The 27,309-nt window shown below is 35.5% G+C and overlaps 1 protein-coding gene across 6 annotated transcripts in view; it reads right to left on the reverse strand.

The window, feature by feature from the left end:
* Positions 1 to 27,309, reverse strand: part of LOC150098765 (lysine-specific histone demethylase 1B-like) — a 508,665-nt gene that overhangs the window by 248,025 nt on the left and 233,331 nt on the right. For all 6 annotated transcript variants that reach the window (XM_090404995.1, XM_090404997.1, XM_090404999.1 and 3 more), the window contains one exon: positions 21,533 to 21,596. In XM_090404995.1, coding sequence (XP_090261121.1) covers positions 21,533 to 21,596 — 64 coding nt within the window. The remainder of the gene's footprint in view (positions 1 to 21,532; positions 21,597 to 27,309) is intronic.

Below are 27,309 nucleotides of genomic sequence, written 5' to 3' on the forward strand. Positions count from 1 at the left end.
AGTTTGAGCACAGTTATTAGTTTGAAGGGATCAATTGTTCGATGCTGTTTGCACACTTTCCCTCAATGAGTCTTTGGACTCCCTGGAGGTATCACATAATAATAATAATAATAATAATAATTAACTGAGATAGCATGTAATATGCTAAGGTTCGAAAGTGCTCAATCTAGTAACTTCATCTGAGAATTTGTCTATAACGAATATGACCACGTTGCCACCAATTGGTGGCAACGTGGTCATATTCGTTATAGACGTGGGATTTTCAGTTAAGATGGGAAACATATGGAATTACAGGGCTGATAAATATGACAAGCATAGGAAATTCCTTAGATCGGTGCTGATTCATGTAAAACTGCAAGGGTTGGATATTGATAGTGCATGGGAAGTGATAAAGGAGTGTTAGGGGGAGGTAATGGCAGACTGCATACCTAGAGGTCAGGAGAGTAAATCAAGTGGGAGTTAAATATTTTAAATATTTAAATATTTAAATATTTTAAATATTTTGCAGCTCCATCATCAAGCTGGAGCTGCAAAAAAAAGAAACAATTGTGGAGGGAATTTAAGGAGAAAGGTGACCTGCAAGCACACGAACAGTACATGGCACAGGCCACAAGGGTAACTAGTGTGGTAAGAAAGGCAAAAGCAGATTACGAAAGAAAGTTAGCAATGCAAGCTAAAGAGAATCCCAAACAGTTCTTTTGATATTCTGCAAGTAAAAGAAAAAAATTGTATGGCAGAATGATTTCAAGGAATGCCGATGGTAGGGAGGTATCTGAATCAGTCGAAATAGTAAATTACTAAGTGAACACTTTGAAAGAGTAGATCATCCAGGTGATGATATTGCAGGAATGAGAGAGCCAAAGGCTTATAAGGGAACTGAGGTAAATAAAATGGAGATGCATAGCATATTACAGAACCTTAATGTGAATACAGCTGGGATTGGATGGAGGGTCAGTGCCCTTGACCACATTATTTAATCTAAGTCTGACTTCTGGATTAGTCCTGAGGGGATGGAAAGAGGGGAAAAGAGTTCCATTGCATAAAGGAGGCTCCAAGGCTGATCTAGCAAATTACTCACCGATTAGCACAGCAGGAATTGTTGTCAAAGTATTGGAGAAATTGGTCAAGAGCAAAATATAGCAATGGATAGATGGAAATGGGATGCTGTATGGGGGAGTGGGCAGCATTGTTTTGTCAAGGGTAGGTCATGCCTCAGTAACTTGCTCATGTTTTATAATACAGTGACAGCTGAGCTGGATAAAGGTAATGGGTTTACAGTGATATTGCTAGACTTGGCTAAGGCCTTTGACAAGATACTACATTGAATTCTAATCCATAAACTGCAGCACGTGGGAATGGATATAAGATTGGTGGGATGAATACGAGGGTGGTGGATGCAGAGATATCAGAGAGTAGTTTATTCAAGAGTAGAGTCCAAAAAAAGGCCTGTGACTAGTGGTGTGCCAGAGGGTTCTGTTCTTGGACCACTACTGTTTAATTTGTTCATTAACGATATAGGAAAGGATCTGAGAGAACTGTTCAGTTATTTGCCAATGATACAAAGTTGGATAGAGCAATAGTAGTGCTCAATCTAGATGATGTCAAAATTTTGCAGGATGATTTGGATAGACTGGCAGACCGGGCAAAGGAGAATAGATGTCAGTTTAATGTGGCAAAGTGTTTTGCATTTTGAGGTGAAAAGACTACCAGCTATATACCACATTGGTGAAACTGTACTCCAGGAAAATGACAAAGCCAGAGACTTGTGAGTGTTAGTGGATAGAGATTTAAAGTTCAGGTGGCACATAGCACAAGTGGCTAAACCAGCTCATCAGATCACTTGGTAACTGAAGAATACTTTGATGAGCAGAGACAAACAGGTTATTGGTCCTCTTTATCAAGCCTTGATAAGATCCCATCTTGACTATGCATGCAGTCTGGGCACTAGGGTTTCTTAGATGAGGAGTAGGTGGAGAGGATCCAGAGGCAAGTGCCCAAGATGGTAGCAGGTCTATAGAATAAACCTTACAAGAAAGGTTGAAAATTTGTGCATTACAGAAACTGGTTGATAGCAGAAAAGGGATGATATGATTGAGACATACAAATTACTGAAGGGTTTGTACAAGATTAATTCAGAGAAAATTTTTCAGAACAGGTGTGTTGGTGGGAGAACTAGCTGTCATCCATGGACACTGAGTACGAGTGTAGTTAGCAAGGATGTTAGAACTAGGTTTTTTGCTTGGAGAGTAATGAATGAAGGGAATAGGTTGTCAGAGTCTGTTGCAGGTGCCATGACTGTGAATGAGTTCAAAGCAAAGTATAATAGATACTGCGCAAATATTGGATAGTTCTTGACATGCTGTTTACGGCTCCCTCAATGAGTCCAAGGACTCCTTCGAGTTGCTCATAATAATAATAAAACTTTGTTACATTCAGGGTGAGTCAAAATAATGTGAGCGATTTCTGCCTATTTTTACAAAGAAATAATTAGTGGTAGGAAAATGCAACATGCAGTAATTGAAAAAGAAACTCAAAGAGTTTCAGATTATGCGAGATTATCATCTTTCAGCAAGATGGAGTACCACCACACATCCATCACTAAGTCCAGTCCCTTTTGAACATCCAACTTCCTGGCAGATGGATCCTACAGTCTGGCCTGCATGGTCATTGGACTTATTCCCTAGATTTTTTTTTTCCCTCTGGAGATATGTAAAGGATAAAGTTTATACGTCACCTTTGCCACAAAACTTGGTTGATCTAAAGGATCGCATACACAGAGCTTTAGAAACGACTGATCATCAGATGCTGGTTTCTGTGCGACAAGAAGTTATGCATCATTTTTGACGTGTGTTGTGCGGGCATATTGAATTTTTATAAATCAGATACAAAAACTGCTTCAGTTACTATTTCAACTAATGCAAGTTTCATATTCTTTGTTCAATAAATGTTTCTAATGACTGATGTCATTTGACTCACCCTGTATATTAGAGCAAATGGAGATAGATGTGAAGCTAGTGATTTGGATAATAGAATGGTTGACAAACAGACATCAACGACATCAGATATGTTAGTTAACCAAGAAAGTAGGTGACGTATCAAGAGCTCTGCATTTGAGCTGATGCTGTTTAATTTGTACATCAATGATGATTTAAGGGAAAATATTTGTTTGCCAATGATTCAAAGCTAGGAAAAGTGACAGCCAGAGAAAACAATACAAAGATCCTAGAGAATAACTTAAATAGACTGGTTGTATGGGCAAAGGATAACCATCAGTTCAACATGGACAAGTGCAAAATCATTGTAGAACAACATATAATCTCTTTGGGATGAACAGATCACTACAATAATGAAACTGGATTTCAGGAAATTGATGAGACCAGAAATATGGATATGCTGTGCACAGGGAGTTAACTAGGGGGTTAGGTATTGCAGGAGAGGCTCTAGAAGTGATTGACTAAGATTGTGACAGGTCTCTAGGTCACAAAAACTAGTTAATAGTTGCAAAAGAAGGGAAAAATAGAAACATAAGTTATTAAAAGAATTTTGCAAAACTGACATAAAAGACTTTTTCAATAAAGGGCAGGAAGAGGGAGAACAGGGGATTTTCCAGGAAATCCCCTGTTCTGAATTTCTAATTCTGATTAGCAGAATTAGAAATCAGAATAAGGATGTTAGATTTTTTACTAAGAGAGAGAGACTGGTGAATTGGTTGTCAGTGTTTTGTTAGTGAATACATTGAAGGAAAAGTATAATAGGTACTGTGTGAATAATGGTTAGTACAGGCTTCTTGCAATGAGGTGAGGAAACGAAGGAAATAAAAATAATAATAATAATAATAATAATAATATACTGAAGTGTAGCATCTTCAATTAATACTTTTTGTGAACTAAAAAATACTTCTGACTTCATTTCTCTCAGATATTATCTATCATTATTTTATCAGCAGTTAGTTCATTTAATAATTTTTGATGAAATTACTATAAATATCCAAAATATCCTTACCATGAATTCTTTATATGATTCTCATATTTTTCTTGTCGAGTACTTTTTTTTTTAGGGGGGGGGGATTTTTAAGCGTGCTTCTTCTTCTTTAGGATAGGATGGGTCTCCTGATTAGAGGTCACAGCAAATTAATACAGCCTGCATGCACTCCTCTGCTGCATCCCCAAAAGGTAAGTATTTATGCTTGCCAATCTATGTGTTCATGTGACTGGTTTGTGTGATTTGAGAGACAAAAAAAAAATCACAGGTTCCAGTAAGGTTAAAATACCCATCTGCCTTCATATGAGGGCTAACTCACTATCTGAATGAAAAGACCTGATACAGGTTACTCACATCACAGACAGGATTCAAACAAGGGTCCCCAAAAGGTAAGTATTTATGCTTGCCAATCTATGTGTTCATGTGACTGGTTTGTGTGATTTGAGAGACAAAAAAAAAATCACAGGTTCCAGTAAGGTTAAAATACCCATCTGCCTCCATATGAGGGCTAACTCACTATCTGAATGAAAAGACCTGATACAGGTTACTCACATCACAGACAGGATTCAAACAAGGGTCTTTCAAAGCAAAAGGTTTATCTATACCAGCTGAGCTATGGAAGTTCTAAGGTTTGTTTAATAGCCTGCCAAACTTTTACCACCTTTATGATATCTATCTCCTATGTTCTCCACAAGTGCAATGTATATTTTTTTATACATTCCTCCATACTTCCCAATCTGTATTTTTGAAGGGCATCGTGACTGTTTTTTGGCTAAAACTTTCCAGAGTATTTTTGATTTTCCTGGAGATTCCTTTACTTTCTTGATTATGCAATGGATGGAGTTCTTATTTTTTTAACATTGCAAACAACTTCAGCATACCATATGCTTATTTGGCAGAGTCTATGAATACATTTCCTGAGATTTTTCCATTTACTTCAATAAAGTTTGGCTTTCATTTAAAATGTTTTCTCTTTCTATAATAATATTTTGTGTCTGAGTCTACAGATTCATTAGAAAACTGCAGTTTGTAGTTTTCTGATACAGATTTAAGCAAAAACCAGATGGTGATCCCTTATTTCAAATCTATTATCATATTTATTATCTCAGATCAATTTATGCACAGCTGGTAACAATACCCTAATGTTCAGAGCAAAAGTGTAGCAACTATTTGGTAAGCTATCCATTCAGGCAACTAGGCTAACTGATTTCCAAGATATGGGATTAATTTTGTACTGTTTCCTTCTCCTCCCACCCCGTGAATCAGCTGATCTTTCTAAGAAAACCTTTAACAAACTGAATAACAATGGTCTTATTATGTTTGTGAGAATATAACAAGGATGGTATTTAAGTGGATTACTTAAGGGTCAAAGCTGTATAACTGAGAGAAGACCTCCACATAGCCTTTAAAGGAATGCCAAGAACCGACCAGGGCTTCATACCTAATACACAATCCTCACCTTCTCGTGGTGCACCTTGTTGGGTATCTACCTAGATACTGAACGAACAAGGATGGGCTGGCAATTTAAGATTTAGCCAACCAAATTGTATCCTTATTAGCTTAAACCAATATAAAAAATTATGGTACAACATGACAAAATTTCATGCCGGCTGGAGCATCGTCCGGTTAAACAAGGTCCCCATTGTTTTCACCAGGGAAACCAGGGCGAGCAGTGAAAAGTCATCTACTGGAACGAATCTGAAATCACACCCCAACTCAACATCACCAGAGTTAAAGATTGGTACTATCTACATAAGAAGCCTGAATGGCAAAGAAATGGAGCTAGCTGAGGAATAAGATAAGTACCAGATCAACATAATAGGGATGATTGAAACAAAAAAGACAAAAACTGGTGAGATCTTTCTGAGCAATAAATACAAAATGTTACATTCAGGCAATGAAAATCAAGGAAAAGAAGGAGTAGCCATAGTATTCAATACTAAATACGAGGCTAATCTTCTTGAATGGTAGGCAGTCTCAAGTCGAGTGATGTGGGCAAATATCAGAATGGGGAACTGGACAATGTGACTTATTTGTGCCTATGGTCCCACAGAAGGCTCTACTAAAGTAGAAGTGGAGGAATTTTTTGAGACTCTAGAGCAGTGGTCTCCAAACATTTTGCCATGAGGGCCACATCGGGTACTTCAGCACTGTTCAACAGGCCATAGTAATAAAAAACTCTAGAACTAGATATATGAGTTTCATTGAAAGCAGATAAAAACTAATTACAGAGTATGTGAGATTAAATTATCGTATAATGACAATGAACACTATCAGCAAATTTTTGCTAGTCATTAGTTTTTCAACCGAATATACACCGACAATTTAACTTTGAGTTTTTTGTCAATGAATACAGATCTGGAAATCTTGTTTTTATTTCGTTTTTGGCTCGTTAGTTCATTTTAAGCATGTTTTTACCAACTTTTTTAAGTGTTCTTATTTGGTGCGACAAATTTTTTTGGTTGATAAAAAAGTTTTTTGCTATTTGGGAAAATATTTCTAACACAATTTTAATTAATGCATTTGAAATCTATCAACACCCCGTGTTTTTTTTTTTGCGGATTCTTATTGAAAAATTAGTCCAAGTGGCCGGCCAGATAAAATCATATCGCAGGCCACATCTGACCCACGGGACGTAGTTTGGAGAACCCTGCTCTATAGAAAGCTACTGACACAATGAAAAAGGAAAAGTTGGTCCTTGTTGGGGATCTAAATAGCAGAGTAGGAAGTGATTGTGAGACATACAAAAATATTTTGGGAAAATTTGGAGAAAAGAGCAAAGCTAATAATAATGGCAAATACCTGTTGGATTTCTGCTCAGAACATGGACTGACTGGTTATTACTAACATCATGTTCCAACATAAAAATCTGCACAAATTCACATGGAGAGAAGAGGCGAGGAATAAGAAAAGTCTCATTGACTATGTTATTGTCGATAGTGATGGTGCAGGACACCAGAGTGTACAGAGGATTTGAAATTGGAAGTGATCACTATTTAGTCTTGAGCAGGATAAAATTGAATTTCATATTGAAAAGACTGACATGTAAGAAAGTTTTAAAGAGAATAAAAGTTGAGAAGCTCTCAGATGTGAACTGTAGACTAAAATACACAAAGATTATTGAAGAAAAAATGAAAGAGTTTGAGAACAAGAACCAAACTTTGGAGAAAACTCTGATTGATTCAGCCAGAGAGGCATCTGGTGAGGTTGTCTGCAAGGATAGAAAAATCAGAATTCCATAGTGGACACAGGAAGTTAAAGAAGAAAGCATATCAAAAGTTCCTGGCAAATAAGTCAGCTTGTGCTCTTAGAGAATACAAAGACAAATGTAAGAAAGCTAAACACTGTAAAACTAGCTAAACAAAAGTCATGGGAGGACGTTGGCAAGAACATAGAAAATAAATATCAAGAAGGTTGTAAGATAATCTGGAGGTTGTTGAAGAAGATTAGAAATGGAGGAAAGAGTGCTGTAAAAGGAGTTAGAGATGATAAAGGTGACATGAAAACGGGAGAAAAAGATATCCTGGAATGGCTTTTTAAACAAGCAGTGATAGCACAGTGGCAGAAAACACTCAACAGGCATACAGTCAGGAATATATATCCATACTTGAAGTAGAAAAAGCCATCAAAGGCTTGAAATGTGGAAAGGCAGCAGGAGTAGATGATATTCAACTAAAAATGCTGAAGTATGGTGGTATAAAAGTCTTATATTGGCTACACTGCATAGTTCAGAAGGCCTGGATAGAGGAACGAATTCCTGATGATTGGAGTAGAGCGCTAATAGTATCCATATATAAAAAGGGAAATAAAACTGAATGTGAGAATTACAGAGGTATTTCCCTACTGAGTGTTCTGGGCAAGATTTATGCCACTATACTTGAGAAACGGTTGAGAAGAATTGTGGAAGAAAAGCTTGGTGAAGAACAAAATGGATTCAGGCCAAATAGAGGCTGTCAGGATCAGATCTTCACTTTATGACAAACAGTTGAGAAAGCATGGGAATATAACAAAGATCTGTATTTAAGTTTTGTCGATCTGGAAAAGGCATATGGCAAGGTGCCAAGAGAGAAGCTATTCAATACGCTACAGTTATATGGTGTCAATGGGGCATTATACCAAGCAATACTTAGTCTTTATTTGAGCTGCAAGGCAGCAGTTAGAATTGAAGGAAGTACAGGAAGTGGTTTAATGTTAAATCTGGTGTGAGACAAGGATGTACATTATCCCCCTCTGTTATTCATTATCTATATGGATCACATTATGAAGGAAAGTGGTATTAAACATGATATCAGAATTACTTAATGTCAGCTCTTTGCTTTATGCGGACGATGCTATCCTTCTAAATAAATCTGCTACAAGTTTGCAAGATTCCCTGACTAAATTGAATAACTGTTGTAATAGATATGGTATGAAGGTCAGCAATAAAAAGACAAAGACAATGAAAATAGGTAGAATCATTGAAAATGTCAACTGTGTTTTGAACAGAGAACCTGTGGAACAAATAAAACTTTTCAGCTACTCAAGCAGGATTTTTAGTGAAGATGGTAAATTAAATATGGAAATAGACAACAGAATCAACAAAGCTGGTATGATAGGAAGTCATTTGAATAAATTCATATAGAATAAGAGAGAAATTAGTCAGAACACTAAGTTAGCTATACAAGACGGTGTTCAAACCAGTTTTAACTTATGGATCTGAGAGCTGGGTCAGAAGTAAAATACTTGACCAAAGACTAGAAACCGCAGATATGAGATTCCTGGGAAAGATTAGAGGCATGAAAGATGGCAATATCATATTAAAAACGAGGGTATTAGGAAAGAACTTGACATTGTCAGCATCCACGAATGCATTAGCAGAGCTAATCTCAGGTGGTATGGTCACTTAAAACAGAATGGGCGAGGAAAGATTAGCAAAACAAGTGTTCTCTGCCAGGTTGGCAGGAAAATGACCCAGAGCAAGACCAAGATATAGGTGGATTGATACAGTACAAAGATCTTTAGACAATAGAAATATAAGATCTGATAATGTTGGAATCTTGACAAGTAACAGACTGATTTGGAGTAAAATTGTAGATAGGAAGTTAGTAATGATGCAAATTTTTTATGTAGTACTATCATATCCTGTACATTCCTTGAGGGTACATGTCAGGAATTTGATGATGATGATGATGGTGTTTAAATTTTGTAGATCTGACAAATGCATATGAGAAGGTGCCAAGAGAAAAATTTTTCAAAACAGTATAATTATACGAGTAAATGGAATATTACAGAGCAATATATAGTCCATATTTAAGCTGTAAGGCAGCATGAAGGCTACATGAACTACATTCTGAAAGAAAGTGGCATTAAACCTAACATCAGAATTGGAGGTATTAAACATAGTTCTCTCTCTCTCTCTCACTGCTCCATGCAGATGACAAATCCAGTGTAAGTCTCCAAGATTCTTTAACTAAATTGAATAACTGTTGTAAAAAATTTAGCATGAAAATAAATAATAAAAAGAATAAAGATATGAAGCAAGAAGGAATGCAGAACACTTCAAGTTAAATTTTTCAACTATTTAGGCACCATTTTTAGTGAAGATGGCGAATGATGCACTTTTTTTTCACTTGGTTAGAAATCAAAATAAACTTAACAAGGAATTCATTGGCAAATGAGTACAATGAGTAACGGTCAGGTGATTATTATGGGGGACTTCGGATATGGAGATATAGACTGAAAGGAAGGAAGATCACATGGTAGGAGGGAAATGGAATTTATATGCCTACTAAGAGATAATTATTTGAGGAAGAATATGATGGAGGGGGCTAGAGGTAAGAGAGTATTGGACCTGGTCATAGCATCAGAAGAGCTATCCATAACTAAGGTGGCCACATTGTGTCGAATTGACAAAAGTGACCATATGGTTTTGACTTGGGAGATTGTAAAACATGATGAATATTCCATCAAGAGAGAGTATATGTGGAACTACAAGGCAGGTGATTATAACAAGCTTAAGAGGAAGCTTGAACCTGTGCCATGGAATAAATCACTGCAAGAGAAGGTATCCAGAGGTAGCAATATTAAATTGTATACCTAAGGTAAGGAGGATTAATCTGGTAAGAGTTAGATGGCTGAGTGCAAGAGCCGCAGAAGAAGAGAAAATGCTGTGAAGGATACATAAGGAGAAAGATGAGCAAGAAATTCATGAAGAGTATAAGACTCAGACAAAAAAAGTGACCAGCATGGCAAGGAAGGCAAAATCAGAATATATGAAGAATCTAGTCAAGCAGGCCATAGGAAAACCCAAAGAGTTCTTTTGTTATGTGGCAAGTAAGATGAAAAATGATTATGGAAGATTAACCTTAATGAGTGATGATGATAGTCTTGAGGTGACAGAAGCAGATAAAATAGTCGAGTTACTGAGTGACCACTTTGCAAGGGTATTGTAAAAATAATCATAATTAAAATTCTAAATATTTTTACGAATTGTTTATGTTAAAACGTTTATTAGTTTTGTTTTCATAACACGCATTGTCGGCACTTGCGATGTGCCCATTATGGAAATTGTTTTGTCAAAAGTGATAGGTAAAGAAGTCAAAAAATTGATGCACTTACCAGATTTGATATTTGTATTACTTAAAAGAATTTTATTGTAATTTAAAATATTAAGTTTTGTGTTTTTATGAAGATATTCTCTGTTGTCGCTAATGAAAACAACCGTGTTAGCCATTATACAGTATTTAGTTTCTCGTTTGCCATTTTCAAGGAGTGCGCATGCTCGCCGAGAAGTTTGATGTATGATTGACAGCTAAGTTCCGTATCGAAGCAACGGGAGAGTAAACGAGGATTGCGTTTGGAAGGAATTTAGAACACAGGCGGGCAGATATTTAGGTTCGGAGGAACTTAAGTTTTTTTGATGCGACAGTCGGAGGAAAATTAATAGTATATTCTGAAAAAGGAATCATGGAACTATTAAGTTTTAATGTGAAATAAGTATTGATAAATAAAAGGGAAATATTGCTATAGATCGTTTTAAAAGGAATATTGGAGGAAACACTAATTGGAAGATTTATAGTACATTCCGAAAAGGGAATCGTAGAACTGTAAGTTTTTTTTTATTTCTACTAAAAAGAGACAGAATTAAGTCAGGAAAAATTAATGTGTGCTACATGAGTAATGAGAAAGGATCCTGTGAAAATGAAGAATAGAGTCATATAACTTCTGAAAAGGGCCTTGACAGAGAAAGAAACTGGCTATGAACATTTTGTGATTGTGCAAACAAAGTGTTTAGTCTAGTCTTAAGTGTAAGTTTATTTTTAAAAGGCCTTGGATCCAATTAATTTGTAGTTAGTTATGTAATATTGTTTGAAGTGTATATATATTGTTTTTGTTTTATTAAATGTGTTTATTTTGTATTTGGTCTTGAGTCAGTGATTATTTGGATTCTGAAAGAAAGAGTTAAGATCATTGCACCAATTGGAGTGAACCCTTGTGCATATAATAATATATAGGTACACTCGGAAATAAAAAAAATAATTGTTAGAAACAGAGATCATCTCTGTGGCAGGATTAATATTAAGATAATATCTATGAATATCCTGGAATATAAAAATCCCCACCAATTATTAACAATGGCGCAGCCGACAGGATTGGTTATGACTTAACTTATTTTTAGAATCCAGAAAGTAAATCTTGACTCAAGTAAAATGGCTACAGGAGATAGCAATATTAGTAGTGAAGTTTCTTTAGTTAAAGATGAGGAATTTTTTAGGTTAATTAATCCAACTTTAGTAATACCTTCTTTCTCAGGTGATAGTAGTGAAAGTGTAGAAACATTTTTCAGATATGCAGAAAAAAATAGAGATTTAGGAAAATGGTCAGATTTTCATTTGTTGATTATACTTCGTAATAAATTGTTGGGCAAAGCCAAAACATTCTTAAACACATCTCCTTTACTGAGAGACACTGACAGTTATGCATCATTTAAAGGTCTGCTAATATCAGAATTTTCAAGTGTAAGAGAATTAGGGCCTAACATTTGGAAAATTCAAGTGCATTCAAGGTAGTAGGAGTCTGTTTCAGAATATTATCATAGACTTAGGAGCATTGCTCATAAATTTAATGTTTCATCTGAAGAGAAATTGTCTTTAGAATGGTTCCTGTTTAATCAATTTAGGCTTGGCCTTAAAGATAATTTGAAAGAAACAGCATACAAAAAAAGGGTTAAAAATCTTGAACAGTGTTTTGAACTTGTTAAAGAAAAGGAAGAGAGACTTAGAGATATATTTCACTCCTCAAACAATAAACAGGTGAACTTTTTTCAGTATAATGAAACTCATTCTCCTAGCATTGTGGCTGCAGATAAAGTGAGAGAAGGAAAGTTTCATAAATAAAGGGAGCTAAGAAAAAGAAACAGTTTAAGGAAACTTCTGTGAATTTCACTGAAAATGTTCCAGAATCTGATTCCAAGGTACAATCACATGATTTGGTAAAATTAGAAGAACTGAAAACATTTCTTAGTGAAGAAATAGAAAGACAACAGAGACCAGTAGTACAAGGACAGGAACTTCTGTTTAAGATGATATCGGATTTAATAATATCCAATAATCTTACAGATAATCAATCTTTCTCTTGTAAATATGATGGTATTGACAGGAATAAAGCATCTCATAGGAGATATGTTCCAAAATGCTTTAGATGCAATAAACCGGGTCATTTTGCTAAAGACTGTTATGTTAGGGATAAATCTTGTTTTCAACATAAGAAATCTGAGGATAAAAGTAAATCTAGAATTAGTTATCATTCCAATATCATACTGGCAAGGACAGAAATGTCAAACTACTCATTAGACATGGGTAAAGCTAAAGACAGCTCCAACACTAAAAGAGAGTTTGATGTATCATTAGTTCCTTATGCTAATGGAAGTAATCTTTTGACAGTTCTACAAGGATTTATTGAAGATGTGCCTTGTGAAATGTTACTTGACACAGGCGCACATATCTCACTCATTTCTTATAGTTTGTTTAACAAAATTAAATCTATAAAGCAGATAAAACAGTCGAGTTACTGAGTGACCACTTTGCAAGGGTATATCATCCAAGGGAGGTTACTGCTGTAATATATGTGACAGACACTAATGTGAGAACAGAGGTGGATGAATTGGAGGTTCTTAGGATATTGCAGAATTTCAATGTAAATATAGCTATGGGTTTACATGAGATATCAGTTTGTGTCTTACAAGAATGTGTAAGGGAACCGGCAATGCCTTTGACTAGGCTCTTTAAGACTCAGCTCTGGTAGAGTTCCAAGGGAGTGGAAAGAGGGCAAAATAATTCCCTTGCATAAGGGAGGTTCTAAGACTGCAGTAGCAAATTACAGACCAATCAGTATCTAAGGGGTGGCTCATTAAAAAAAGAGAATTAATGGAAGGGTGGATAAAAATATATTGTGCTTACTAATTTTTCATATTAGAGTAATAGCTGAGCTGGATAAAGGAAATGGCTACATGATAATTCTGTTGGATTTTGCAAAGGCATTTGACAGAATATCACATGAAACTCTGTTAAACAAATTAGATCAAATGGAGATGGGAATGTAACTGGTTAAGTGTATAAGAGGGTGACTGCTGGACAGATATCAAAAAGTGGCATATGGAGGGGGAAGAATCGAGGTGAAAACAGGTGACTAGTGGTGTGCTGCAAGGTTCAGTGCTGGGGCCATTGTAGTTCAATTTGTACATAAATGATATAGGAAATAACCTGAAAGGAAATATTCAGTTGTTTGCTGATGATGCAAAATTAGGTAGAGTAACAGTTAATCAAGGCAATGGTTATTAAAAGAACACGTAAGACCACAGTAATAACTTTTAATTAATAAAGGTACAGATATTTCATACTAAAACTAATAGTACATCTTCAGTGTCACACAAATAGTTATAGGAATGGAATACAAGTAACGAACATTCGGTGGATCACCTATTAAAATACAATTGTTGCCACGTGCTAGGAAATGATAGAAAATAATAATTAATCTTTAAGATAATTGGTTTTTTATAGATTACATCTTGGGGTATGGGTCCAATGCTACCAACCGCATCCCCAGATTGCGGATAGGGGAATGGCCTCTGGATACAGAGGTTATTAGCTGCGAATAAACAGAGAAACCTGTGAATAAGCAGTCATGGACAATGGGACGGCATCTGCCAACAGGAAGTGGTGAGATAGACAGTGGCATAGTTATCTCTATAAAAAGCCACACATTTCCACTGATGGGGATGCGACATGGCGAGATGTAACTGCCATTAAATAAGTTACAGCCCGCTGGAAGTTAGGGATAATCATGAAGAATGAGAAATGGCTAGCACACCGAACCTCTCTAGAACACTGAACCTCTCTTGCTTTCCTTGTCTAGCTATTGCTGGACAAGGAAGGCAAGGGGATAGCACCTTGTTCTATTTTTCCCTAGTAAGATAACAGTATGGACGGACATTCTAAAAGACAGTAAAGCGCACAATGGCTCAATACTTGTGCACAGCAGGAGAAGAAGCAAGGCTTCCCAGATCGTAAACCAGCGAAATCCTTGTACATTTATTGGGACGTGGAATGTGAGAACCCTCCTACAAATTGGAAAATTTGAAGCGAGAAATGGATAGATTAAAAATAGCCATATTGGGAATTAGTGAAATGAGATGGACTGGAACTGGAGACTTTTGGAGTAGTGATTACAGAATCATTTATTCAGGTGATGAGGCAGCAAAAAATGGAGTCACAGTGGTTCTCAATAAGGAATGGGGAAGAAGAGTAATCAACTCAGTAAAATGTAGTAGCAGATTGATAATAGTAAAACTAGAAGCAAAACCAACAAGTATTATAATAATACAAGCTTACATGCCTACTAGCGACCACAGTGATGATGAAGTTGAGAAAGTATATGTAGATATTGAGAATCTAATCAAACTGACCAAGAAGGAAGATAATCTTATTGTCATGGGGGATTGGAATGCAGTCATTGGTGAAGGCAAAGATGGTAGAGAGGTGGGAAAGTATGGACTTGGATGCCGAAATGAAAGAGGAGATAGACTTTTGGAGTTCTGCCACCAATTCAATCAGATCATTAATAATACCTGGTATGAGGTACCAAAAAGAAGAAGGTATACTTGGAAAATGCCAGGGGATATAGGAGGGCACCAAATAGATTATATTATGACAAGAAATAGATTTAAAAATCAAGTAAAATCATACAAAAGTTACCCGGGAGCTGATGTTGATAGTGACCACAATTTGGTTTTATTGAAATGTAATCTGAAATTTAAAAAGTTGTCACAACCAAGGAAAAGGCCCAAATGGAACATAAGTAACCTGAAAACAGAAGAAAACCATAGAAACTATAAACAGCAAACTGATGAAAGCATTAAAACTGGAGAGAGGGAAAATAAAAACATAGAGGAAAAATGGACTCATTTGAAGGATACAATCATCAAGGCTGCCAATGACTGCATAGGATTAAGGAAGAAGCAAATAAAAAAACCATGGATCACCCAGGACATTCTAGATCTAATAGATGAAAGAAGAAAATACAAAACCTCCCTAAAGGAGGTTTTGTATTTTCCTAGCCAAAAAAGCATTCTATAACAGAAGAAACATTTTTACCAGTAAAGGACTTAGCATCCAGCTCAAAAAAAGGCTAGTGAAAATATACATATGGAGCATTACATTATATGGTTGTGAGGCCTGGACGCTAACAAAACAAGACATGAAAAAGTTGAAGGCATTTGAAATTTGGTGCTGGAGAAAGATGATGAAAATTAGTTGGACAGAAAAGAAAAGTAATGACGAAGTTCTGAATATAGTTCATGAAGAGCGGTCATTAATGAAACACATCAATAAGAGAAGAAAAAGCCTAATTGGACACCATTTGAGGCATGGGGGGACTGTAGAAGGAAAGAGGCCACGAGGCAGACCAAGAATTTCATATATAAATAACATAATGATGCTAACTGGTGCTAAGCGTTATGAAGAGATAAAAAGGAAGTCACAAGACAGGATGTTGTGATGTGCTGCTATATTTACCAATTTTTGGATTGATGCACCAAAGAAGAGATTGATTACATAAAATAAAGGTCTCCCAGGTCTTCCCAGATTATGTTGATGACGTTTTTGCTATTTGGTCACATACTGAAGATGAGCTTTCCACATTTCTACAACAGATAAATAGCCTTCACCCACGTATTCAATTCACCATGGTAAAAGAAAATTCTGGTACTTTACCATTCTTGGACATCCTCCTTACTCGAACTTCTTCTGGTACCTTATCTACAAACGTCTTTCGAAAGCTCACATTTACGGGCAGATACATTCATAAAAAGTCTGTTCACCACACATCTCAAAAATTTGGCATTCTTAAATCTCTAATTAATAGAGCACATAAAGTTTGCTCTTCTCCAGTAATCTTACAACAAGAACTTTCCATTGTTAATAAAGCTAATGGAATCGAATAATTACAACCAAAATCAAATCCAACAGATAATTGAATCTTATGTTCCAATACCTAAGGTTTCTTCAACAGTCAGCAGAGTTCCAATCCCTTACATTCCAGGAATCTCAGAACCTATAGGTAGAATTTTGAAAAAGTACCAATTGATTCTCACGTATGTTCCTATCAACAAAATTTCCTCTTACAAAGGATAAACTGTCATCTCTATCTTTGGCTGGCATTTACCAAATACCATGTAAATGCGATGTTTCTTATTTTGGACAAACTGGCCATTCTGTGGAAAAAAGAATTAAGGAACATCAATATTATATTGAATACAACAAACCTTGAAGTCTGGTCTAGCACAACACAGTATTAACACTACTCATAATATCCAGTGGGATAAAGCTATTCTCCTCCACAGATGCAGGTTCAAATATGAACGCCTTTTTAAAGAAAGTTGTGAAGCTATTTTACGGGAACTGAATTTAAATCGAAATGATTGCCTCTCTCTCGAAGATCTGGGAGACTTTTATTTTATGTAATCAATAAAAAACCAATTATCTTAAAGATTAATTATTATTTTCTATCATTTCCTAGCACATAGCAACAATTGTATTTTAATAGGTGATCCACCGAATGTTCGTTACTTGTATTCCATTCCTATAACTGTTTGCGTGACACTGAAGATGTACTATTAGTTTTAGTATGAAATATCTGTACCTTTATTAATTAAAAGTTATTACTGTGGTCTTACGTGTTCTTTTAATAATTATACTATGCCACAGTTACCTCTAAAAATAAGAATCAAGGCAATGCGGACAGCTTGCAAGATGATTTAAATAAGCTGTCAGTATGGGCAAAAGAAAATGGGTATCAGTTCAATGTGAGATATGTAAAGTTATACATTTTGCGATAAATTAATTACAAGCTATGTACCACATTGATGGAAGTGTACTCCAGGAAATAGATGAAGCTAGAGATTTAAGGGGTGGTGGCGGTGGTAGACAGAGAGTTAAAGTTTAGAAGACATATTGCTAAGGTAGTCCATAAGATTACTTGGCTATTGAAAAACACATTAACAAGTAGAGATAAGGAAGTTGTTATTCCTCTTTATAAGGCCTTGAAACGTCCACATCTGGATTATTGTGCTCAGGTCTAGTTTTGAGATGAGGAAGCAGCACAGAAGATTCAGAGGCAAGTAACCAAGATGGTTGCTTGTCTCTGGAACGAGTGATGTGTGGAATGTTCCTTATGAGGATTGATTGAGGCTGTGTGGCTTGCAGGATAGACAGAGAGTTAAAGACTGTGTGGATTCAATGCCAACACAGCATGAAAATGATCTGAAAGATGCCCAAGTGTAGGTAGACTGATGCAGTCAGAAATATAAGTATCAATATTGGAGTGTTAATAAGTGATAAACTAATTTGGAGAAAAATATTGACAAGGAGATCAGTAATAATGTAAATGTAATAATGTAGTGCTGTCATAGCTCTACATTATTACATCTGTCACACCTCACAAAATTTTATGATGATGATAAATAATAAATTACATGATAACCACAGTAATTAACTTTAATGAAATAAAGGTGCAAATATTTCGTACTGAAATTAACAGTATATCATCAGTGTAGAACAAACAGTTCAAAGGAATGGAATACAAAGTAAATAACAGTCGGTGGATTAAAAATTGTTGCTGAGTGCAAGAAATTAATATTAATAAAAATTATGAAATAATTCTTAAAAACTATTTCTTTGATGGTTAAATAAGATAAGAATCACCCAAACTTTTGGGAGAGAGAGAGAGAGAGAGACAATCATTTCGATTCAAATTTGGCCAATGTAAAAGGACTTTGCAACTTTCTTTGAACAAATATTTAAATTTGCAGCTATGGAGAAGACGAACTTTATCCCACTGGATATCCAGAAGGGTAATGAGTGTGGTAAGAAAAGCAAAAAAGGATTACGAAAGAACATTGGCCATGCAGGCTAAAGAGAATCCTAAACAGTTTTTTCGATACGTTGCAAGTAAAAGAAAAAATGTATATGGCAGAATGATTTTAAAGAATGCCGATGGTAGGGAAGTGACTGAATCAGTTGATATAGTTGAATTACTGAGCGAGCACTTTGCAAGAGTATATCATCCAGGTGGTGACATTGCAGAAATGAATGAACCAATAGATTATACGGGAATTGTGGTGAATGAGGTGGAGGTGAGTAGTCTATTGCAAAACCTCAATGTCAATACATCTGTGGGATTGGATGGTATACCAGCTCGTGTCGTACGTGAAGTGGCTAAAGAACTGTCAGTATTTTGTTTAATCTGAGTCTCGGGTCTGGGTCAGTGAAATGCAGCATATGGGGATGGATATAGGGTTGGTGAGATGGATAGGAGAGTTTTTGATGGATAGCTACCAGAGAGTGGTTTATTCAGGAGTGGAGTCCAAAAGACAGCCTGTGACTAGTGGTGTGCCGGAGTCTGTTCTTGGACTACTACTTTTCAATTTGTTCATTAACTATATAGGAAAGGATCTGAGAGGAAGTGTTCACTTGTTTGCTGATGATGCAAAGTTGGGTAGAGCAATTGTGAGTGCACAGGATGTCAAAATTTTGCAGGATGATTTGGATAGTTTGGAGGACTGGGCTAAGGAGAATGGATGCCAATTTAATGTGGAGAATTGTAAGATTATACATTTTGGGATGAAAAGATTAGCAACATTATATCACATTGGTGGAACCATACTCCAGGAGATTGACGAGGCCAGGGATTTGGGAGTGTTGGTAGATAGGAAGTTGAAGTTTAGGGGCACATTGCAAAAGTGGCTAAATCAGTTCATCAAATCACTTGGTTACTGAAAAATACTTTAACAAGCAGAGACAAACAAGTTATTGTTCCTCTATATCGAGCCCTGATAAGACCCAATCTGGACTACTGTGCCCAGATATGGGTGCCAGGGTTTCTTCTTGATGGGGAGAAAGTGGAGACAATCCAGAGACGAGTGACCAAGATGGAGGCAGGTCTGTGGAATGAACCTTATGAGAACAGATTGAAGATTTGTGGGTTGCAAAAATTGGTTGATAGGCAGAAAAGGGGTAATATGATTGAGACATTCATATTACTGAAGGGTTTCTATAAGATTAATCGAGAAGATATTTTTGAGAATAGGACTGGTAGTGGGAGGACTAGGGGCCATACATGGAAGCTGGGCAAGAATGTGGTTAGCAGGGGTGTTAGAGCTAGGTTTTTTACTTGGAGAGTGGTGAATGAGTGGAATAAGCTGCCAGAGTCTGTTGTGGGTGCTATGACTGTGAATGAGTTCAAGGCGAGGTATGATAGATACTGTGCGAATGTCGAATAGTTGTTCTTGACGTGATGTTAGGGCCTCCCTCGATGAGTCTGTCGACTCCTTGGAGTTACCCGAAATAATAATAATAATGATATTGTGTTTGGTGTCAAAACTATGTTGTGCCAGATCAGACTTTTGAGGTTTCATGTATTCGATATAATGCTGATGTTCATTCATTTTTTTTTTTCACAGAATGGCCTGTTTGTCCAAAGTATGTTAAATTACATTCACACGGTATCTGGTAAATGCCAGCTAACAATAGAGGTGCCAGTTTGTCTTTTGTAAATGGCAACGAGTGAGAAATTTTGTTGATAGGAAAATATGTGGGAATGAGATGATACTTCTTCAAAATTCTGCCAATCGGTTCTGAGATGCAAGAAATATAAGAGATTGGAACCCTGCGGTCTGTTGAAGAATCCTGAGGTGTTGCAATATAGGAGTCAATTAGCTGCTGGATTTGATTAGGGTTGTAACCATTAAATTGTATTAACTTTTTGATAGTGAAAATTTCTTGTTGTAAGCTTGAGGGAGAGGAGCACACTTTATGTGCTCTGTTAATTAAAGACTTGATAACACCAATTTTTTGAGAGGTGTAATGAGCAGACTTTCGATGAATGTATCTGCCAGTAAAGGTAGGTTTTCGATTTATCTGGTTGATAAATTACCAGAGGCTGTGCATGTAAGAAGGATGTCCAAGAATGGTAAACTACCAGTCTTTTCTTTATCCATGGTGAACTGAATGCGTGGGTGAAGGCTATTGATCTGTTGTAGGAATGTAGTAAGCTCCTCTTCAGCATGCAGCCAAACAGCAAAGACATCATCAACATAATGAAACCAAAGAGAGGGTTGGGAATGACTGGATGAGAACAAGGTGTCTTCCAGATGGTTCAAAAAAATAGTTTGCGAAAGGTGGAGACAGAGGGCTACCCATGAACTGTTTGTTCTACACTGATGACGTACCGTTAATTTCAGTACGAAATATTTGTATCTTTATTTCCTTAAAGTTAATTACTGTGGTTATCGTGTCATTTATTATTTACAGTTATGCGTACCTTTAAAGATTAGATTTATGATGATGAATGTTATTCATATTTTTATCTATGACTAGCATTCATTTGAAAAGATCTTGATTTTTCATCTTCGAGTTTCTCAACAACCTTTAGTATTTTATACTGCAAATCAGTACAAAATACTAATATTACCCTACTTTGTTAAATAAAGAATACTTCTAAATTTTTAATTTTCTGATATGTGAGATTTTTTTCTTCAAAAGAAATGAGCATTAATAAACATTAATACCTAAAAATATCCCCAACTCCTTTACTTATTATTATTATTACATATATGTTTTAAAACTGTATAAAAGCTTATTTTATGCCACTCTTTTGCTGAATCTGAGGTAAAGTTCCCTGATAAAGTTATTACTCAGGATCCACACATTTTGGAAACACTGAATTAAACATTAAGCAACAAAACACATCATGACCATAGAGATATCAAAAGATATTACTTTTTTTTAATGTAATTGTGCTACTTTGAGAAAATACAAATTCCACTATTTTGAATATTCTGAAATTTCAATTTGATGTAGCTCCTATTAAATTACAAATGTATCTTTATAAATTCCACTCTTTGGATGTTAACAAACAAAATAATATGTTATGGCCAACTATAAAACAAGTAAATTTTAAACTATAAGAAACACTTTAAAACATGAAGTGTGATTTATAAATAAAATATAGTTCTCACCTTTGGATTTATGCACCATAATGCCAAAACAAGATTTCTAATTCCCAGATACATTATTTGTGCCCTGTAAACAAACATGTATAAGCCTAAATATTCCAACAGTTTATTGACAAATAAGCAAATCATATAAAAAGTTTTTTTTTTTTCCCCCAATAATACTGAAATGGATGGCAATATATTCTAACATACACTATACTAAATGCAAAATAATAACATATCCTAATGATCTAGTGCATGGGTGTCCAACTTTTTGGCTTGCCTGGGCCACATTGAGTGAAGAGGAATTGTCTTGGGCTGCATATAAAATGTATAATATAGTTAATGAATATAAGTAACAAAACTTCCTTTATTTTTTTTTAATTTTTATTATAACACTAAAAAAAAAGGACAGCATAAACACACAACTAGTGAGATATTTGGCCATGTTTACGCAAAACCAATGCATCAATGTCTGGTTCGATGGAAGTGGTTGCAATTCGTAGTGAGCTCTTAAGGTTTTTGTCAGAAATTTTTGATCTAACTTTACTCTTCGTATGCTTCATTCTTGAAAATAGTTGTTCACAAATGTGCAAACTACCAAAAAGCGATGACATAAATAAAGCGTGATTGTAAAGAGAAGGATATTTTTCGCTGGGAAGATAGGTCTTATAAAAATTTAGCAAAGAGATATGATCAAATTTTTCTTTGAGCTGAATATCTGATTGCAACTTTATACATTCCATTTGAAAATTCAAAGGTAATTTATTTATGTCGACTGAAAATGGAGTCACAAATATACCAAAAAATATACTAAAAAAATACCAAAATTGATAATTTTTTCTGAAATCTTGAATCCTATTCTCAAATTTCTGCATCAAAATGGAAAGAAAGACAGTATATCTTTTGCATCGCATAATAATGTCAAAGTTTAAGATCTCATGGGGCCACATTACTAACAGTCCAGGGTCACAAGAGACCTGCAGGTTGAACACCCTGATCTGATGTATTCAGATCAGATCAGAGACATCTATAAAGAATCAAAATAATCATTTATAAGGATTAACTTTTTATACCTTTCTACTTTTTTTTTTACTTCTAACTTACCTTTCATTCAATAGTTATAACAAATTGATAAGCTTCCAAGCCAAATAATACTCTTTACAGATTGCTGTATTTATTTGATCTGGAAGTTTATCCACTTATTAAAATATATTTGTATATTTCTGAAAAGATTAAATAATATGCGATAGTTATTTTTAGTTATTTATATGTATAAATAACCAAAAACAAACTGTTAAATACAGTATAGTAATAAAGAAATAATAGGAAAATTACATGAGATTCATATAATATACTTTGATATATAAGATAAACTAGTAAGGCTTACAAGATTAACAATGAAAAACTTGGAACCATTTTGCATTTAACCATAGGTTAAAATGCAAAATGATTTAACAGATTGCTTTCCAATCACTGAAAGACTAAAATAAGATGAGGGTCTAGTTCCAATACTTTTTAATTTATCTTTGGAAATGCTATCCGATCGTTGCCAATGGATACTAACTACACTCTAATAAACAAATCAGTGCACACTGTAGCATATGCAGATGACATTAACATCATATCAAGAACAAAATAAAAAAAACAGAAGAAACATACGAGGGTGGTCTGAAAAGTTCTCAGCCTAACAATGAAACATGAATTTTTAATTTCAAAATTATTTTTATTTTTTAACATAATCTCCCTTAAGACTAATACATTTATTCCAGCGATGCTCCAGTGTCATTATTCATGTAGTGGTTCTCAATAGGATCTGCAAAATACCTCTCTACAGCTGCAATCGCCTCTTGATTCGAAGAAAATCAAGAGGTGATTGCAAGAGGGGAAAAATCTTCCTTGCTGGTCAGCAAGGAAGATTTTTAGTTTTGGGAAGAGATAGAAGTCAGAGGGAGCCAAATCTGGGGAATAGGGTGGATGTTCAGACAATTCATTGTGCAGATCTCTTAATTTTCCCATTGCCAAAACACCTTTGTGGGCAGGTGCATTGACCCAATGAAAGATGATTTTTTCCTTCTGCGAACCAGGTCTTTCCTCACGAATTTTTTCGTCTAGTCCAGTTAAAAGATAGGAATAATATTCCATAATAAATTTAGTTTAATCCTTTATCCAAGTGTAAGCAAACAAAGTTTGCTCCTGAAGTATCTTCAGGACTGAGACAACTCGTGGTAAAGGTGGACCAAGTTCTCATCACTCCTTGTCTCAGTATCTCCCATAATGCAAAGCAATCTCCTTGAAGACGTATAATGCTATGCATTACGGGAAGGGCCACTACCCAGACTGGTTTCGACCTTTATTGAGGTCTCATCAGTGGGAACCAGATCCAGAAGTGGTGATACTAATGCAGAAGCAATGGAGAAGTTATATTTACCTATATGAGTTGCCAAAAGGTCACCACCTTATTATTAAATTACTCTGGATTTAGAGAAAGCTGTTGGAAGTTAGACTATAATAAATTTAGTTTAATCGTTTATCCAAGTGTAAGCAAACAAAGTTTGTGCCTGAAGTATCTTCAGGACTGAGGCAATTCGTGGTAAAGGTGGACCAAGCTCTCATCCTGGTTATTGTTTTACCCTTTTCAAGATAATTAATAAACAAAATGCTTTAGCATCCCAAAACACCGATGCCATGACCCTGTCTTCTTTGGCACTGAACAACCGGCTTCTGTCCACTGTTTTGACTGCCGTTTGGATTCTGGTGTGTAATGGTGCATCCAAGTCTCATCCATAGTAATAAAATCGATGCACAAAATCAGTTTTATTCTTGTTAAAACGCTCCAAGCACTATTCAGAGATTTTTGTGCAAATGCGTTTTTGATCTGCTGTGAGAAATGCGGCACCCATCTTGCACAAAGCTTTTTCATTTGCAATTTGCAAAAATATATCCTGCATGTTCTTCTGAAATGCCTATGGTCTCAGCAATTTCATGTCCTTTGACTCACCAGTCATCCAATACCATATCATGCACTTGATCAATGATTTCTGGTGCTGTTACATTTTTTGGACGTTCTTCACGTGGATCATCTTCAAGGCTGGTACGGCCATGTTTAAACTCGGCAGCCCATTTCTTAATTGTTGAAAACAAAGGAGAAGAGTGCCCATAAACTTTTATGAACTTCGAATGAATTTCTTTTGCCGTTAAACCTTCTTTTACAAAGAATTTTATAACTGCACGATACTCAATTTTATCCATTTCAAGGGATACAGACAACACTTTTGCTTCAGACAGCTGTATAAAACAAACTACTTGATAGAATGAATTGCAATTTCACAATGATACTTATGACAGATGTACCAACTTAGAAAAAAAAAAATCTTGCCAATAGCATTGCCATCTATGGTCGAGGCTGAAAACTTTTCAGACCACCCTCGTATTTTAAACTAGAAATATCAGCATTGGACTAAAAATTAACCAATAAAAATACCAAAATAATGATTAATACCAGGCAGATCAATTAACTGATACAAGTGTAAAAATTGGAAATCTTGAAATTGAAAAAGTGAAACAAATTTTAATATTTAGGAGTAATGATCAGAATGAGATGGTGGAAGTGCAGAATAAAATAAAGAGAAGAAATCAGACTTTCTATTCTCTCTCATGTGTGCTATGTTCAAAAGGTATTCATTGGAAGACTAAAATAAAAATATATATAGATCAACAGTTTATCCAGTTGTTATTACCTATTGATATGAAACCTGGATATTTACAGCAAGAATGGAGAATTTGATTTCAGCTTTTGAAAGGAAAATCCTTAGAAAAATATCTGGACCAATGAATTATAATGGTCACTGAAAAATCAGATACAACCATGAGTTATATCAACTTTATAAAGACCCACAATATCCAGTGTAATCAATTTCAAAAAGTTGCAGTGAGGAAGACATGTTTTTGCTCACTGCAAAAGTTTTGGACAGACAGGACTGGAGACAACAATCCAGGAGGCCAAAGCTCAATTTGGGCTGTAGAGCCATAATAATAAGAAGAAGAATAAAGAAATAAAGTGTGGTAACTGCTAATTAACTGTGGAAATTCTGAAAAACTGTGTAGATTAAAATTATTATGCAATACAAAATAAAATAGATAACTTTGTTACCAAAAGTGAATATTTTGTTTTCAAAATGTAAAACATAACTATTTAAATAAACATTTCCTCTACAGGCAACACATTCATGTGCAGTAGTTCCTCAAGTAACCAACACGAAGTCTAACCAGACTGAACAGATTCTTATGCCATTTTTTTTTTTTTAATATCTAGCAGATGCTACTGGTCTTGCAATGAAAGGTTGCAAGGTCTATAGCATATCAGTGAAGTGTGTATGTGTGCATGTTGCAAGATAGTTAGAAAGGAAGATTCTGTTCACATACATATATATATATATATTTTTTTAAATCATTATTTTACCGACTAGGAACACCGAGATAAGGTAAAATAAAAACTTTAATTAAAAACACAACTAGTTTCGTCGGAAAACAGACTTCTTCAGGTGTACAAATTATCACAAACTGGAAAAATAGAAGATAAAATATGTACTTCTCATAAAAGGTTAGGAATAGCAACAGTCAAATTTGAACTGGCGTCCGCGTGGCAGGTCTAGCATGATGCGTTAGTGAGTGGGAACTATCTCGAGAGTGCCAGAACTGAATTACTGCGCTGTGCGAGTCAGGTAAGCTATAACTTAAATTGCTGTCCATGTGTGAGGGGGTCAAGAACTATTTCTTTTGATTCTAAGATGTGCCTTTCTAGTCCATCAGTGCATTTATGGATATTAGTAGTAAGCTTCCAGTCCATCTGGTGTTGATGCTTGCACGGGTTCTGTTGTAAGAGATATCACATCGATGCTCTTCGAGACGTAGTGAGACCAACTTATCAGTTTGCCCATAATATGATTTTCTGCAACTGTAGATGATTTTATAAACTCCTGGGAACTGAAGTTGGTTATGTTTTGGCTTGAGTTGACTTAGGAAAGAACAAAGTTTTGGAAGGGTAGTGAAGTAGGTTCTAATATTAAATTTCTTCATCATTTTCACCAATTTTAGTGATAGAGAACTTACGTGTGGTAATTGAATGCGTGCAAAAGGATTGGAGTTATCTTCTTGCCGAGTTGGCATGTGTGGGTCTAGACGATTTGCAATGCTTTGAGGTGGGTATCTGTTCTTTAGGAAGGTGCTTTTGAGGTGGTTAAGTTCTATTTGAAGATCTTCTTTTTCTGAAATTAGAGATCTCACTCGATGGGCAAGAGTGGACCTCAAAAGCACATTCCTAAAGAACGAATACGCACCTCAAAGCATTGCAAACCGTCTAGACCCACATATGCCAACTCAGCAAGAAGGTAACTCCAATCCTATTGCACATATTCAATTACCATATGTAAGTTCTCTATCACCAAAATTGGTGAAAATTATGAAGAAATTTAACACTTCACTACCCTTCCAAAACTTCGTTCTTTCCTAAGTCAACCCAAGCCAAAACATAACCAACTTCAGTTCCCAGGAGTTTATAAAATCATCTGCAATTGCGGAAAACCATATTATGGGCAAACCGATAAGTCGGTCTCACTAGGTCTCGAAGAGCATCAACATGATATCTCTTACAACAGAACCCGTGCAAGTGCCCTCTCCAGTCATGTTCTTTTCTCTGCCAACTCTAATTTAGAAGAGCATCAACATCAGATAGACTGGAAGCTTACTACTAATATACATAAATGCACTGATGAACTAGAAAAGAGCATCTTAGAATCAAA

Source organism: Typopeltis vanoorti, chromosome 15 (assembly GCF_054136105.1).
Source record: "Typopeltis vanoorti isolate ZY-2024b chromosome 15, IOZ_Tvanoo_1.0, whole genome shotgun sequence".
Classification (NCBI taxonomy): Eukaryota; Metazoa; Arthropoda; class Arachnida; order Uropygi; family Thelyphonidae; genus Typopeltis; species Typopeltis vanoorti.